Below are 15,732 nucleotides of genomic sequence, written 5' to 3' on the forward strand. Positions count from 1 at the left end.
TTTCTTACTTGGACAAGGTGACTTTGGAGTTGTGTGTGTAAGGTCAGGCACCTTTGGAGTGCACAGCCCTGGGAGACCTCTGGGTTTGGCTCTTCTGTGGCAGAGGGTCTCTGAGGCCTTTTCCTTCAGATTATGCAATTTTTCTGATGTTAGTGATCGCTCAAGGGGAATTTTGGGCTTTTACTGGAGGCTGTGGATGAATCTGAGTGGATTGCACATCTTTTCCATAGAACAGTCTGTATTTTCTTCAGCTGCCTAATCTGCAGAGTAATAATTATTCTGATTAAGGCAGTGTATGACTTCCATGTCAGCAAGCCAGGGCATGTCTTTTGATATTCTTATTTTAGGCTACAGATAAAATCAGTGCAATAGTCTACTTGTGTTTTTTGTTGAAGGTTATAATTTCAAACATAGGAGGCAAGACACTGACTGAAATACAGGTCCAGATTCTCAAGCACAAAATGACAGCCTGCAGAAAAAAGTGCTGCTTGCCAGGATGGGGTTGGTTGCTTAGCAATGAGCTTTTTATCTGCAAAGGGACCCAGAAAAGGGATCAGAGTGGTTTGAAAACATAGTTGGAATAAAGGAGCTTTTAAAGTCAGCAGAGTTTTAAGGATTTGGATGGAGTTCTAAATGACAAGACTCTGCAGAAGTTCTGGTTTGTGAGTTGGGTTTGGTGTGATTATTTAAGACTTGCCCTCTCCTGCCTTAGAGCCTGCAGGCTGTACCACTAAGTGTGCAAGTCAGTGAGACCTGATAAGCTGATAAATGTTGGTGATGCTTTAGTAAACCCTGCAGTATTAAAGTTTTGTCTGCCACGTGGACATTTGAGGAGTTGCTGTGTGAAGTTTGTTTCTCTTCCAGCTCCTGTCCATCTTGAGCATTGCCTCAATTTGTCATATTGTAATATTAAGTGCTGCCTCGATTATTTCAAGGAAACATAAGGATCCAAATAAGCCACAGGCTGTATTGAAGATTTCTTAAACAGAGTTAAAGCTTAATGTGAGACTGTGATCTTGGAGAGGAACTGAGTCCAGAGGAGAACATTAAATTGTGGGACCATAAAACTGAGTTCATTGTTTTTCATGGTTATCTGTGCCCCCTTGTGAAAAATGCTCTTCTGGTTGTCAGGATTTACTCAGGGTGGGTTGCAGGTGTCTTTGACCTGTGTCTGCCTCTCTTCTGTAGCACTGGTTGCTGTAGTAGCTGCTTAAGATCATGTGATAAGTGAGCAGCCATGTCACTACACATCTATTCTTAAATTATAACTGATTTTAGCCTTGTTAATAGTTTAGATTTCAGGTGATCTTTGTGCTGAAGGAATCTGAGAAAGATTAGTCAGCAATGTGGATTTGTGTTTCATCTAAATACTGTGTGCTGTGCAGCCAGTGCATGGAATACCAAACTTCTAGAATCAGCTAAAGCTAAAAATGTGCCAGAAAATACAGTTGCAATTATCTCTTTCCTTTTGAGTTGCAAATACTGTCTTGAGTTGATGATTGATTGTTTAAAGAAGCTGTCATTTATAAGGAAACTGCAGCTAGAGCAGCCACTCCTTTTTTCAGTTTATTTATTAAATGGGAAACACCAAGTGCTCTTCCTTGTCCTTTGTGTCCCTCCAGGTGGGTTTTCAAGCAGCTGTATGACAAAGGACTGGTGTATAGAGGGGTTAAGGTCATGCCTTTCTCAACTGCCTGCAACACCCCCCTGTCCAACTTTGAGTCCCATCAGAATTACAAGGTGAGTCAGTAAATGTGTGTGTTATGTGTTGGAATCATATTTCTCTATTGTGTTCAGTTTGGATTTGAAAAGCTTTAATACTGATTGCTTGGTAGTACCTAAGGATGTCATCACACTCCAAAGTGGTAGTAAAAATCCAGGCAAATGGGTTAGTTTTTATCATGTTTTGCTGGATTTGTTTGGATCACTTGATCTGAGCCTTTTTGCCTGTTCTCCGTTACAACTTACAGATGTTTAAAGTACACACTTTGTTTTATTCTGGGAAATTACTCCCTCACTGGGCTCTCAGGGTGAGTATTACACTGTGTTGGGTTTTATGCTAAATTTTTAGAGGAGAGCTGCAGCTGTCCCTGTCTGTGCAGATCTGAGAAGAGGAGGGAGTTGAGATCTTCTGTGAGGGGATTAATAAGTGAAGTCAAAGACTGTGTAGCAGTAGGATAATGGCTCTCTATTAATTTAGACTAGGAAATTCCAGGCAATGTTTCACCTAAGGTAATGCATGATTTCCTGGGATTTATAAAATGTTCCTTTAAAAGTGAATGACTAGATAAAGTAAGTGCAGCTTCTTGTTTGAAGTTACTCATGTTCACATATGTGAAGGCACAACTTGTGTCTCAGTTGTCCAAATTTCATGTTAGTTTGTGGAGAAAGGTTTTGCATCCCTTCCAGTCCTGACCCAGGCCTCTGTATCCTTCTGTCATAAATCTTTCACTTCTATTGTTGCAGCAGAGAACTAGCACAGATTGTACATCTGGTTTCTTTTACATCTTGCCTAAAAACAAGGCCAGTGTGCTGGCCAAAAATAGTGTTTTTAAAACAAATGTTTAAATAGAGTTGTAGTACAATGCAGCCCACAGATAATGGAGCTTTCAGTATTGCTGAGGGGTATTTGTACTGAAGAATATAGGGTTTGTGATTTATGAAAGTGAGATTTGCAAAAATATCTTGGTATTTGTGACTGTCTGATAAATGAAGTAGTTATTTTGCTTGTCCCTATTAACTGACATTTCATATGGGCTCAGATTAATGAGCTGTGGTTAGAACAAAGACTATTTAATTTTTTTTAATGTGTGTGCCCCTTTTCCATAGAGCCAAAGCTCTTCTCTTTTCTTGAGTCTTAATGAAATATTTAGATGCTGTTTCTTACTCTAGAACCAGTAGGGTGTGTGGTGGGGGTGCTGCTCTGCCACTTCATGCAAAAATTATCCTTCTTGTCTGCTAGAAGTGGCGTTTGGGGGCTGAAATGCTGAGGGCCGTGAGCTGGCAGGATTTGTTCTTGCTGAGCACAGTCTTTTTGGGGTGTAAGGCATCTGTTGGCTTTGTCACTGTGGAAATCAGCCTTTAGCTTCTGCTTATTGATCCTCTGGGAATTTGGACATGGGTCAGCAGCAATAGGACACAAGAAACATGTTTAGAAACAGAGTGAGGTGTCTAATGTACATTCGAGTAAAGCGTGTCAGCAGCTTGGGTTACGTTTGACTGAAGAAGTGGTGTCTTAGATAGATTTGTAACAGATAAAACACTATACAGTGCCATTACCTGGCAGCCTGGATGCTATTTTTTTATGCTTTGCCCATTGTTTTCATCTCCCTGATCAACTCTGTGTTCAGAAAATGGAGTGAGTGGCCCTCAGTGCTGCTGAGCAGTCGGGGCTGTGCTGAGAGCTCGATCTTTGCCTGGTATTGAGCACAGTCCATGGGTTATGTAATATTTATGTTTTACTGTTGACTGCACCAGATGTTCACAGAAAATTCCCTCTGGAGCAGCCCTTAGCTCAGCCATAAATAGCTGCCTGTCCCATGATGCCATTAACTGTTCCATGATGCTGGATGGAAACCAGAGCTCCTCGCACGAGACGTGCTGAGGCGACAGGGCCTCTTGGTGTGGGTAGGGCCTGTGTGCATGGCACCCTCTTTCTGTTTGGCATTTAAAATGAACAGTGAAAATTTCACATTTGCAGGATGAGGCTCGCTCTTACAATCAGCTTTTCATAATAGGTGAAATGTGAAGTGACTGAATAGGGTTGTACTTGGCTGAAAGAAAAACCTGTTTTCAGGGCATTGTTTTGACTCATTTGAAGGTGAAGTTTTATAGAGTAGCTGACAAAGGTCTCCTTCCCTGAGATTTCTTTTACTCCTAAATATTGATATACTCTTGTTTTTAAGCACCTCAGACTTTTTTCCCCCCTTGTTAACAACAATGAATCATTTTTTGTGATGTCTGTTCTTCCTAATCACTGACTGTAGAGGAAAATGTGGGAAAGGCTTTGTGTAGCAGTATCCAAGAAACTGCTGATTTTCTTGACACTTGAGATTTGATTCTAAACTTTTTAAAAGGGATTATAAGAGGTACCTGAGGGAACTGGCACTCAATTCTCTTGGGTGTTTTGGCAGTGAATTCCCAAAATCTTGCTGCTAGTCTTGAGTTTTTAACCCTGTAGCCTTGTTGGACTGACAGTCTGCACTGGTGTAACAGAGGAGCTCTGACTGCTGCTCTCTTCTGGCTTTCTGATGCTGCCACTTCACCCTCTCCCACTACAGTGCTGAATGAGGCCAGTTGCAGGTGGGTGTGGGTGGATGGCTGTAGTAGTTAATATGTCTTAGATTTGCATTTTCTCACTAATACAGGCAGTCAGCCTTTTTTGCCTCCCTCTCTTTTTTACCCTTTGGCTTTATCTTGTTTTTCAGGATGTTCAAGACCCTTCAGTGACTGTGAGCTTCCCACTGGAAGAAGATGCCAGTGTTTCTCTGGTTGCTTGGACCACTACTCCCTGGACCTTGCCCAGCAATTTGGCCCTTTGTGTTAATCCAGAACTGCAGTATGTAAAAGTGAGAGGCAAGTGTTAGCTCAAGGTGACATAGAATAAACACTTCTTCCTTCAGTGCCTGCCAATATGTTTTGTATTGTGGACTGGTTTATGCTAAATTGGTAGCACTTTGGGGCTGAATCAGTGTTAGTTTGAAGGATGAGATTTATTTCATATGTGGCTGATTTCTGACTGCTGTGCCCTTGTTATTTTACAGGCATTGTGAGGACTGTTCCCTAAAAAATATTGATAGGTGGAATAAAGAATAAGAGAGACAGGGAAGTGTGACTGGATGTCCAAAGCTTTTTTTCTCTCTTCCTTTCTTGGGGCTCAGACTCACAAACAACTTGCTGCTCTGTGGCAGCTGAGTTGCAGTAACTGAACATCTCTGTACTCTTTACCCATAGCAGACCCAAGATGGCACATCCTGGTCTCAGCCTGACTGGAATGTCAGTTTTTAGCACAAATGCAAGGCAAGGTGTTTTCTGTGCTTTCCAATATACGAGTACATTTGAGTGAGTGCCTTGGTTCACTCGTGGCCCAGTTGGTTGTGCCTGGCTGAACAGGTTGGACAGGGAGGGGATCTCCTTCAGGAGAGCACCAGCACTTCAGGAATTGTGTGCAAGGACCATTTAAGGTGCCTAAACAATATAGGCTGTTGCTTTTCTTGTTACTACTTCAAGGAGTTTTCCAGCATTTGCAGTTCCATTTTTTTCCAGTTGGCAGTGGAGTATATTATGATGTGTCTTCCTTTTCACTTTGAAAAGGAATGGATTTTATCCTTGAAATGCACTTGTCTTTAATGATGCCATCATCTACAAACACACCTCCCTTTTTTTTTAATTTAAATAAAATACTAGGTAGGAATTTCCAGTTCCAACATAACCATGTATATCTAGTGTGTGCCTAAGGTGATATTAAACATGAAGTTGTGCAGGCCTTTACAGTGAACTCCATGTGTTTGGATTTTCTTTCTTCTAAGAGAACTAAATATATGTCAGTTTTCAAAGGTTTTAACGTAACTTTGGTCATCTTACAAAGAATTGCTGAGTAGTTTCAGAAATAGCAGCAGCACCTGCCTGAGATGCTGAGTTCTTGGGTTTAGATGTCTGTGGCCACTGCTGTGGGACAGTGACCCTGATTAAGTTGACAGGGCAGCAGTCTGAATAAAATTTGTCACTGAAGTTAAAAAATCAGGGTTTTTTTTTGAGAAGAAAATGAGTTTCTTTCACAAAAGTTAATTTTTTTTTTTTGTCATTTACTTCCTCTGTAAAGAAATCCAATCCTGTAATTAACTGGAAGAGCAGATCTCAGAAAGGCAGCATGGAATGCAATTGTTACACCCAATGTCCACTTAATAATATTGATTTTATGTAGTAATTGTCCATCTTGCAGTTGTTTCCCTCTGTTTCAGTTACAAATATTGGAACTTTTCAATTGCTCTTTTGTTTGGCTCAATGATAGTAGACAAGATGGGGTATTTCTGTCTCTGGAACAGCAAAACACACTGAAAATCAGTGGACTGGCTTTCATCCTGTGGCTTCTGTTTAAACCTGACTTTTGGAAAGTGCTCCTCAAAGTCACTGAATGGGGAAGGAGTATCTGGAAAGTCATGGTTGATCAGCAGGATTATTGTGGGCAGTTTTATAGCTACACTGACACCATCTTGCATATATTGAAAGGTTTCATACTGGTGCAAATGAGGGGATTAAATCAAGATCTGTGTAACTCTGTTTTGTTTTACATTCTAGATAATGCCACAGGGAAGATTTATGTTCTGATGGAATCCAGGCTGATAGCACTGTACAAATCTGACAGTGAATATGAGATACTTGACAGGCAAGTCCATAAACTATTACACTTGCTAACTTGCAGTGTTTTCCTAGATCAAAAGTTAAACATTTCAAGAAGATGGATTTTCTTGCATGTGTGTTTCTTGCAAAAATCTATAAGAGATTGAAATTTACTGGCACAAATAGTTTTGTGTGTAAAACTACAAATAGGATAAAAGTTTCCTTAGCTCTCTTTGACAAAATACCTATATTGGCTTCTCTTAAACCTTTTGTGTAAAACATCACCCTGTTAAAGAGGTAAAATACAACATGTATTTATTTGCTCTCTTTATTCAGTCCTATGCAGTAGGCAAACAAACAAACCCCAACAAAACCCCCCACAACACAAAACCACAAAAAGAAAGAATTGTAGACCAGAAAATTTTGAGAATAACACCATTTCTTCACTGGCATTAGCTACTTTTACCTTTATCTTTTTTTTTTAAGAAGCAATTGAAAGCTTTACATTTAAAAAAGGAGGTTATGTCTTCCTTCAGCTAAACAATTACATGTGGTCATTGAATTAGGGAAATTAAGAGCTGGAATGTTTGAGATGTTTCCTACTCTGATGGCTTATATTGTGATAGTTGAATAATTATTATTTTATAATTCTGCATTGATTTCTCTCACCCCAACTGAATGCTCTTGATCTCTCACTTACTCTGTAACAATTTAAGCTGTACTCAGTTTATAAAGATGATTTTCAGTGCTCTCATTCTTCAGGATTGGCTGAACTTCCCATCTCCATAGTTTGTTTTTTTTCTCCCTTCTGAGTCATCAATAAAACCATTGAATAATGTCAGTGTTATGATAATCCTGCCAGGATACCACTGGAAGTTTTCTTTTGGTCTGATACTGAATTAACAACTTTTTCTTTTGAGGTGGTGATGTATTCACCAGTTCAGGTGTTTGTGTGTGTCAGAATGAGATGTCAAAATGTCAAAACTCTTACTAACATTCAGATTTAAATCTTACCTGCTTGCCTACTGTCTAGGGTGGTTAGTCTGCCTAAGAAAATTTGGTTTGTTGTGGCTTATTCTTGACAAGTTCATATTGTGTGTTTTTTAGCACTTCACTTTTTAATCACCTAGAATTGAAGGTGGTTGTTAGTCTGCCTGGTTTTTAGGTCCATCAATACTGCAATTCCATCATGAAATAGAGGGATTGTATTCTTTTCCAGGCTTTTGAAGCCTCTTTAGGGTGTTTAAAGACTGAGCCTTCTACCAAACCCAGTCTTTTTTCTTAAATGCTTTTTAATGCATTTCCTTTAGACTTAAACAAAAAACCAAGCCAAAACAAACCCCAAAACAAACAAACAAACAAACAAACAAAACCAAAAAAGGGCGAGCTGGTTGTATTAAATTTGTTGATCTGTTGTCTTTTGATTCCAAATCATTCTTTTAATGGAATACAACCAATTTACCTTCGATCTGGTTGCAGTCATTCTGTATCCAGGAAAGCACTGAATAATTTTGGCCTTTTTTGGTGTGGTATTTTTGTCAGAACTGTGAAGAACCTGCTCTCTGAGGCAATCATACACATTTCAGATGTGGTTGCTTGTGTCTCTGGTTAACTGTGTTTCTAACACACTCTCTTCAGTCTTTGATTATTTTTTAAACATGTCATTTTTTTTACCTCTGCCTATCCAAAAGGCTCCTGGCAATTTTTATTCTCCTTGCAGAGCAGAATATTTTTCTTCTTTCTATATTAGTGCTACAGTCTTCTTAAGCTGATTTCCCCCCCCCTCTTTGTTATGTAATAAATTAGTTCTCTCAGATGTGAATTGTGAGACAATTAAGAGGTAGCTGGTAGTTGAATGGATCTTTGAAAGATCTATGAGTATATAAATTCATGGAAATGAACTTTCCCATTTCTACTTTGAACTTTTTGCTTTCTTTAACTCATTTCTAAATTCTCAAGCAGTTGGGCCCTTGAGGGAGAAATTCATGCAACTGCACCAAGTGCCAGGCTGAGGTCAGGGAATGATCTGACTGAAAATGTTGTGTTAGAAATAATCTGAACTTCCTGACTGCTCTCAGACTTCTCACCCTCCCTCAGGCCTGACTTTGCTCCCCCTTTTCCTCCCAGGCTTTAGGGTGGGAATTTATTTCCCTGTTTCACTGATGAGGTGGCTTCCACCTTGATCAGGATACTTTCAGCTGCTTTGCACAAATGGCTTGGTCTGGGTGTATTACCCCAATTTTGGCCAGGGAGTGGCTTGTTTTATTTAGCAGGGGTAGATATGAAATGACTGAGTGTTTTCCTCCCCTTGCATTGCATTTCAGTCCTTTTGCATATCAAACATTTAATTTTTTACACTGTTTTCCACTGTTGTCTCTCTTTGGATTCTGGAAAATTTGAATTCTGGACTATCCAGACTAGAGATTTTTGGTCTCTCAACAGTGAAGAATTACTATAGTGCTGTTAAATGAGTCCTATTAGTATAACTTAGGTCACAAGAAGGCAGCACTGTATAAAAATTCAGCTTGAAGTCCAGGACTTCAATAAACAAAATGAAAATCAGGACTGTGATCCACAACCTTTACCTTTCACTGACTTTCTGTTAAATAAGAATTTAACTGCCCGTTTTTTGTTTTTTTTTTTTAAGCCAGTTCTAGTGCTTCCCCTTCTGCATCTGAGCATTCCCATATCTGTGTGGCTGAGCACTGGGATGCTTTTCCCTCATCTGATCCTGATTAAGCACCTCAAACATTCCTAAGGCTGTTTGTAATATAAAATATATAAACCATCTGCAGAGCTGTGGCTTAAAATAGAAGTCTCCCCTCTTCCTAGAGGATATTGTGTGTGCTGAGCTGAGGAGTCATGCTCTTTAACTTGGCATTAGAGACTGCTGGAGGTGCTTTCTGTGCCATGAAACAGCTTTGAAGAGTTCCCTACTTTGAAGTAGTCAAGTGTTTTATGGTTTGGGAAGTTATAGATCAAGAGTATAGGGAAGGACCACAGCTGTGACAGTTATCCCATCTGTTAGATTAGGTTATGTTTTAGGTAGATTCTTTTTTCCCAAAATTGGACAATGTAAGTACTTTCAGGAGAGTTCTGAGCTGTGAATCCCAGCCTAATCACTGTCTTTGCCAGCTGTTGTCAGGAGCCTGAAGGGAGCCACATCTACAGGCTCTGTCTGTGTCTTACAGTTCTTGTCTGGCTCAGTTGGTCCCTCAGTTGTCCCTGTCTGTGTTGGATCGTTCTCTGAGATGCCCATGGAGAGTTTGGATGCCCAGTTTTAGCCTAAGGAATGAGGCATCTGAGCTTTAAAGACTGCAGTACCCTGTTTCACAGCCTTCTGTGCACATCACCTCAGCTGCTTTGGGTCAGGGCTTATTCAGTTCTGGTGGACATGCTGGGCTGAAGAGCTTCATTCTTATGAATACTGTGTTTTATCCAGAGGCTTCTTGCCCAGCTTTACCAGAAAAAAATTGTCATTAATGCTTAATTCATCTATTAATTTACATTGATTGCTTGATTGAAGCTGCATCAGATAGAAGTGTACCTGATGATTATTAGCAGAGATGCATTGAGAGACACTGGTTTTTTTGTCCAAGTCCAAATTGCCAAAGTGGCATAGAAAAGGGAAGCAAATATTGAGGGAATACTTTTTCTTCACTTTATGAAATCAAATTCTCTCAGGGATGGGGAAAAAGTAAATAGGAAAAAAGCAATTTTCGAGTTGTTAATTTGTTTTCTTGTAAATCTTTTCCCTCAGGTTTCCTGGTATTGCTCTTAAAGGCAAGAAATATAAACCACTCTTTGAATATTTTATTCAGGTAAGATGAACAAGTTTGGTGTTTGTTACAGGATGCAAAGATAAAAATAAAACCCATTCTCAGTATTCCTTGTTTATATAAAGAAATCCTGTGTCCTAATAACAAACTCCAGGTTGTACTGAAGTACTTTAAATCCTAGTTAAAGGTTGAAAAACAGAGTGCTTTTTTCTGTATTTTTCCTCTATGTTTTAAATACACCTAGAGTAAGAATTCAGTGATAAATAGAAGTTTGATTTCAGATTGCAGAGAAACTTTCAATACAAATTAATAAATAGGCAGTATTCTCTCAGCTTCTCATCTGTTGAGCTGCTCTTGTCAGCCTATTGAGTCTACAAGTTTTGTCTTCACAAGAGAATGGCTTTGGCTGTGAATAAGTCATAGACATGTCATGGTTTCATTGAAGAGTTAAAAGCCTTTGCTGGAAAACCTACTGATAGCTCAGATTTATATGGATACAGCATTTAAACACTGCATCAAGTCTGGTGTGGTCAATGGTGCTACAGATAGTAGAATATGTAGCAGTAGGAGAGGGGGTAGAGAATTTTTATATTTTTTTTTTTAAACAATCTGATTAAAAATGGATTCAGTTTTTCCAGGAGAAGAAGTGGCTTTACAGCACTGCTGGCCAAGCAGCTGGTAACTCATGTGAGGGATTTGCTCACTTGTCACACCATCTGTCCTGAAGCATGTGCAGGAGTCAGGGTGAGAAAACCTCTGTAGGGAGCAGGGTCTGATACTTCCAGTGAAAAGTCAAACACAGCTGAATCTGAAAAATTGCACTGTGGATGGAAAGGTTTGGAGTGGACACATTTTGTGAGTCCTGCTGGACTTGTAAGGAGCAGATGGGCATCTTACCATTTTTTATTTTTTATTTAGAACTGAGGTCTTATCTCAAAATATTTCTCCTCAGAACAAGCCAAATCTAATATTTTGTAGCGTATTTGGTTCAGCTGTGACTGCAGTAATGTTTTTTTACTATTTTTGGATTAAGGAATAGAAAATAGCTCTTTATTTTTCATTAGCTATGTCCTGAGCACACTGAAAATTGTCAAATCTTTTCTTGGCAATTTTTTCTGGGTATTCTTTTACTTTTATTTGGTATTTACCACCCTCTTATTCTATGAGGGGAAATAAGGAAAATGTGTAAGAGCAAACTATAAGACTGTAGACTATAAGAGCAAACTTCTTTTTTTTTTTTTTTAAAGTTAAGAGGTATAGTGGGCATAAAAAATGCAAGGAGCATCCTGCACCTTTCCTGGTTGTATCCTCACGTTCAGGAGTGTATTGTTCACAGTCTGTTGAGCACAGAAGTGTGTGAAGATCTGTGGCTTGAAGAGTAATTGACTTTAAGGCCTTCTAGAGAGGTGTTGGATTTGATCACATTTGACACTGTTCAAATGGAGGACACAGCCTGGGTGTCTGGGCTATAGGAAATCGTTAAATGTCAGGAATGGCACATTTTACTGTGTCACTTATTTTCAGTGCAGCTCTTTGGTTCTATGTGTGGCTTGTGGCTCTTTGGGGTTCTTAAGAATTCTGTTTTGCTGTGTGTGTGTGTATATATATATATATATATGAAAACCATCTTTTTGTGTTACAGTGCAAAGATCAAGGTGCCTTTTCTGTGGTGGTGGATGGTTATGTGAAGGAGGAGGAAGGCACAGGTGTTGTACATCAGGCTCCCTATTTTGGTGCTGTGAGTATGAACTGCAATGTTAATTTTGTTCCACACACATACCTTGGCTTTCCAGCTCCTGGGGACTGTCTGTCAGGGTGATTGATGTTAAACAGTCTTCCCATTTGCTCCTTACAAATGTAAGAATGCCATGTAGCACTGTATTCTAAGGAGCTCTTCTGGGGAGGCTTTTGTGTCCCTGGATTTTGGTTATTGTTGTGGGGTGTGAGCTCACCCTTGTATCTTCTGAGTGTCACTGATCTCAGCTTTTCTCAAAGTCTAAAGTTAGAGCTTGGAGAAGGACTGAGCTGTGGCACTGATGGTCCAAACTGGCTTTGCTAAGTGATAATTTAGGATGGTAACAGCAGTTCTGCTCAGCACACTGCCCCTCTTCAGTGTTTCAATGTCATTACTCACTGGGCTTTTAGAGAATGAGAAAATGCTTTCACTGCTTTTGTCCTGAGACTTCATCCCTTGGCGTGAAAGGATTTTGTTGCACTCCATTCTTTTTTTTCCTGCCTTTATTGTCCTTTCCCTCAGTCTGTTCTTTTCAAGGTTGAGAGGAATAATTTTTCATGGATTTAATCATTCCAGTTTTTAGACACATGAATTAAATGCACTACTTTAGGCTTATTGTCCTTTTTGTATCATGTCCTGTCTTCAGCCATTATCCAAAGATGCCCTCAAAAAACTTGCAGTAGAGCTGCCAGTGCCTAGCAATTACCAATGCTTGGACCATGAGCTCTCTCATAATTTCCAGAAGCTGTTGGCATTAGGAACAGACCTCTTTGTATTCGTGTGAAATAGCCCATCCTTTTCCATCCTTTTTCCCCTGCATTTTTCTGAAGGGTACATCCATTGTGGTGGTGTTTCCCTTGTCAAGATGAACACTGATATGAAAAGATGTGCCAGCTTAATATAGCTGTGAATAAAGGAAATTAGACTGGGCTATGTTAGCAGTTATAAAGAAATTAATGGTAACTGGGGAAGTGTCTTAGGGAGTGTAAAGCCTATCCCACTGCTGATCCTCAGACTCTGCCCTACAGCTAAACCTTGGATTTGCCAGAGGGTGAGGGAGCAGACATGGTTTTGAGTCAGGAGCTCTTGCTGTAGGAGGTGAAGGAAGGGAAGAAGCTGCCAGTAGAGCAAGAGCTCTGGAAGAACCTTTCCCTTGGCTGCTCTGCTGGTGGTTTGTGTGTTTGCACAATACAGTGAAGTTGTTGCAAAGGGTGACTGTCCAGTCAGAGCAAGGATTATCTGCACTCTTTTATTTGGTTATGTTATAAGCCCACTGAGATTTTTAAACAGAGGGAAAAAAAACCCTTTTCTCTCTCTCTCTCTTCCTCTCTCTCCTTCCCTCTCTCTCTCTTTGAAAGTTAGCAATTACTTTTAAAACCTTTTCATTAAAATAACATGAAAGGCTCACAGAGGGTCCAGGTCTGGGTGCAGTAATTCAGTGTACAGTAGGCTCTGTGTAGAATAGAGTGTTACAGAGTTGGCATTTTATGTTGGCCTTTAGACAAGCTCAGATGAAAGGGACATAGTTCATGATGGCACACAGGACTGTCTTCCTGATTAATTGGCTTCTCTGCACCTTCCTGTGCTGTTGTGCTGAAGGTGAATGGAAAAGGGGTAAGTGGAGCAGGAGGAAAGGGTCAGAGGAGAAGAAATAGAGCACAGTCCTTCACAGGAAGCCTCATAGCTTGTCTCTATTCCTTTCCATCATCACTATAAATAAGTCTCTTTGATAAATGGAGATGGAAAGTAAGTTGTTTTTTTTTTTTTCCTTTAATCCTACTTACTGACTCATGTTCTGTATTGCTGATAGCTTAGAAATGTATCCTTCTCCAACAAAACAAAAAGTAAAAATTCACCTTCATTTAGTTCCAGAATATGTAGTTTCATTGCCTTGTGTGATGCATTAGCCAAATACAAGCTGCCACACAATATCAGAACACTCTGTTATTTCAGTTCAAAAGGCATCACAATTAAAGCTCACAGAACAAGACAAACCTGTATTAAAAACTCGGTAAACTCATTGTACCTCCAGATTAACATGACACTAAAATTCAGCTGCTCGGGCATTTCATCATGTGTGGATGTACCTGCAGTCAGCTAAAAAAGCTTCGGTACCATTTTAATTCACACACAGATTTTTAATTTGCAATACTTCTGGTGTGTGTTCAGACTGAGTCACACAATTTTCATAGATCTGCTACTGATGCACTTTTAGTGCACTGCAAAAGTGTGCCTGTTTTTTGTTGAGGTGCTGAAGGTGAACCTTTTGACTTCACGTTTTTGTTGTTTTGTTAAAATTTCAGATGGAAAAGATTTTGATTTCTCATCAGTGAGCTGTTTAATAGCTTCTACTTCATTCATTTTGTGTATTACAACTTTTGTATGTAATCTTTTGAGAGGTTTAATCATGGCAGGGGTACAAAAGTGAACACTATGACTTCTATCCTGGAAAGAATTGATATTTGTTTTAGCTTTTATTTGAGTTCATCACTTGTGGATTTCTGTCTGTGTTGTGGTTACTGAAGCAGATCTTCATCAAATCAAGTGGCAGGTCAATCTGAAGAACTTTTCCATTCAAGCTCTTCAAAAGAAAGGAACTAACTGTAGAAAGCCAGAATAACAAAGCCCTTTCTCTATCATTGGGTGCACCAGTGATGCAAATGGAACTGAGGCACCTCTTGGCTGGGGTCCTGTGAGGTGGCAGGTTTGTTTTGGTGTCTGGGCAGGGTTGTGAGCGTGCCAGGCTTTGTGGTCTGTGCTGGCTGCTTGCTCAGAGTCTCTAACAATGACGTGTGCTCTGTCATCTGGCCTGTATTTGCAGCCCTGCTTGCAGTACCTCAGCAGTGACAGCTGAGGCTGAAGGGGCTGGGTGATCAAGTGGAGGCTGAATAATGGGGGTGGCTGAATAAAGCTGCTGGAGAGGGGGGAGAGGCTGTGCTCTGGTGTAAGGGAGTGCTGCAGCTGAAGGGCTTGGTTGTTTCTGGGTGTAATGCCTTGGTGCATCAATGGACCAACTTCCCTGTCTCTGTGCATGAGTTTCATCTCTAAGAGCAGCATCTGGCAGATCTGGCTTGAGAGAGCTGGTGGCCACAGGGCCTGGTGGGTAGGGTGGGAGGTACAGGGTGAGGGCCACTGAAGGGATCTGGAAGCCCTGCCCTGGCACTCAAAGCTGGCTCTTCACCTGTGTTGGTTTGATCTGGGCAGTTCAGGGAGCTGTGGAGCACTGGCCTGTTGAATCCTTATTTACACACTTGCTGCTGGTGTGCTTTCCTTGACCAAGGTGCACAGGTTGCTTTAGAGGGCAGCTCCTGGGAAAGAGCTGCTGTGTTTAGTGCCAGGTAAATGAGCTCTCAGCACAGAGGAGGGAGCAGTGCAGCTGCTGCTGGTTTTGGCAGGTGGGGTCACTGCAGCTTCTGTTTGACACTGCACAGACCTTCAGGTTTTGGCCCTGGAGTCTGTGGTTTCCTTTATTTTGTCAGAAAAATGATAGAGGAACTTCTGAGACTCCAGAAAGCCTGGATGCAGCTTAGGCAGGGCCTTCTCATTTGAGGAAAATGAAGTGATTTGAGGAGTGTGTTGGTCTGCAGCTGTTCCCTACTCCCTTCCCCTCCCACTCCCAATAATGTTCTCTTGCCTTAGGGTGAGAAATTGGGTCATCTGGGTGATAATTGGTTAAGATGTGGATTTACTCTAACTTCAGACTTCAAGTTAAAATCTGAACCTTTCTGTCCCGCTGCTAATTTTGTTTTAATCTTTTCTATGATACCATTATTGTTTAATGATGTTCAGGAAAGTCTGGAGTGACCCTCTTTTTTTTTTTTTTTCTTTCCCTATTTTTCTTTTTTTTTTACTTCTTACTTGTACAGGAAATTAAAAATT

General features: G+C 40.3%; 1 protein-coding gene across 2 annotated transcripts in view; it reads left to right on the forward strand.

The window, feature by feature from the left end:
• The window catches only part of IARS1 (isoleucyl-tRNA synthetase 1), a 96,469-nt gene that overhangs the window by 17,406 nt on the left and 63,331 nt on the right, over positions 1-15,732 (forward strand). For both annotated transcript variants that reach the window (XM_051793224.1, XM_051793222.1), the window contains exons 7-11: positions 1,623-1,740; positions 4,428-4,575; positions 6,298-6,385; positions 10,100-10,160; positions 11,761-11,856. In XM_051793224.1, the coding sequence (XP_051649184.1) occupies positions 1,623-1,740; positions 4,428-4,575; positions 6,298-6,385; positions 10,100-10,160; positions 11,761-11,856 (511 nt within the window). The remainder of the gene's footprint in view (positions 1-1,622; positions 1,741-4,427; positions 4,576-6,297; positions 6,386-10,099; positions 10,161-11,760; positions 11,857-15,732) is intronic.

This window comes from Manacus candei, unplaced genomic scaffold, assembly GCF_025592945.1.
Source record: "Manacus candei isolate 608988 ecotype Guabito, Panama unplaced genomic scaffold, ASM2559294v1 h1tg000036l, whole genome shotgun sequence".
Taxonomy (NCBI): domain Eukaryota; kingdom Metazoa; phylum Chordata; class Aves; order Passeriformes; family Pipridae; genus Manacus; species Manacus candei.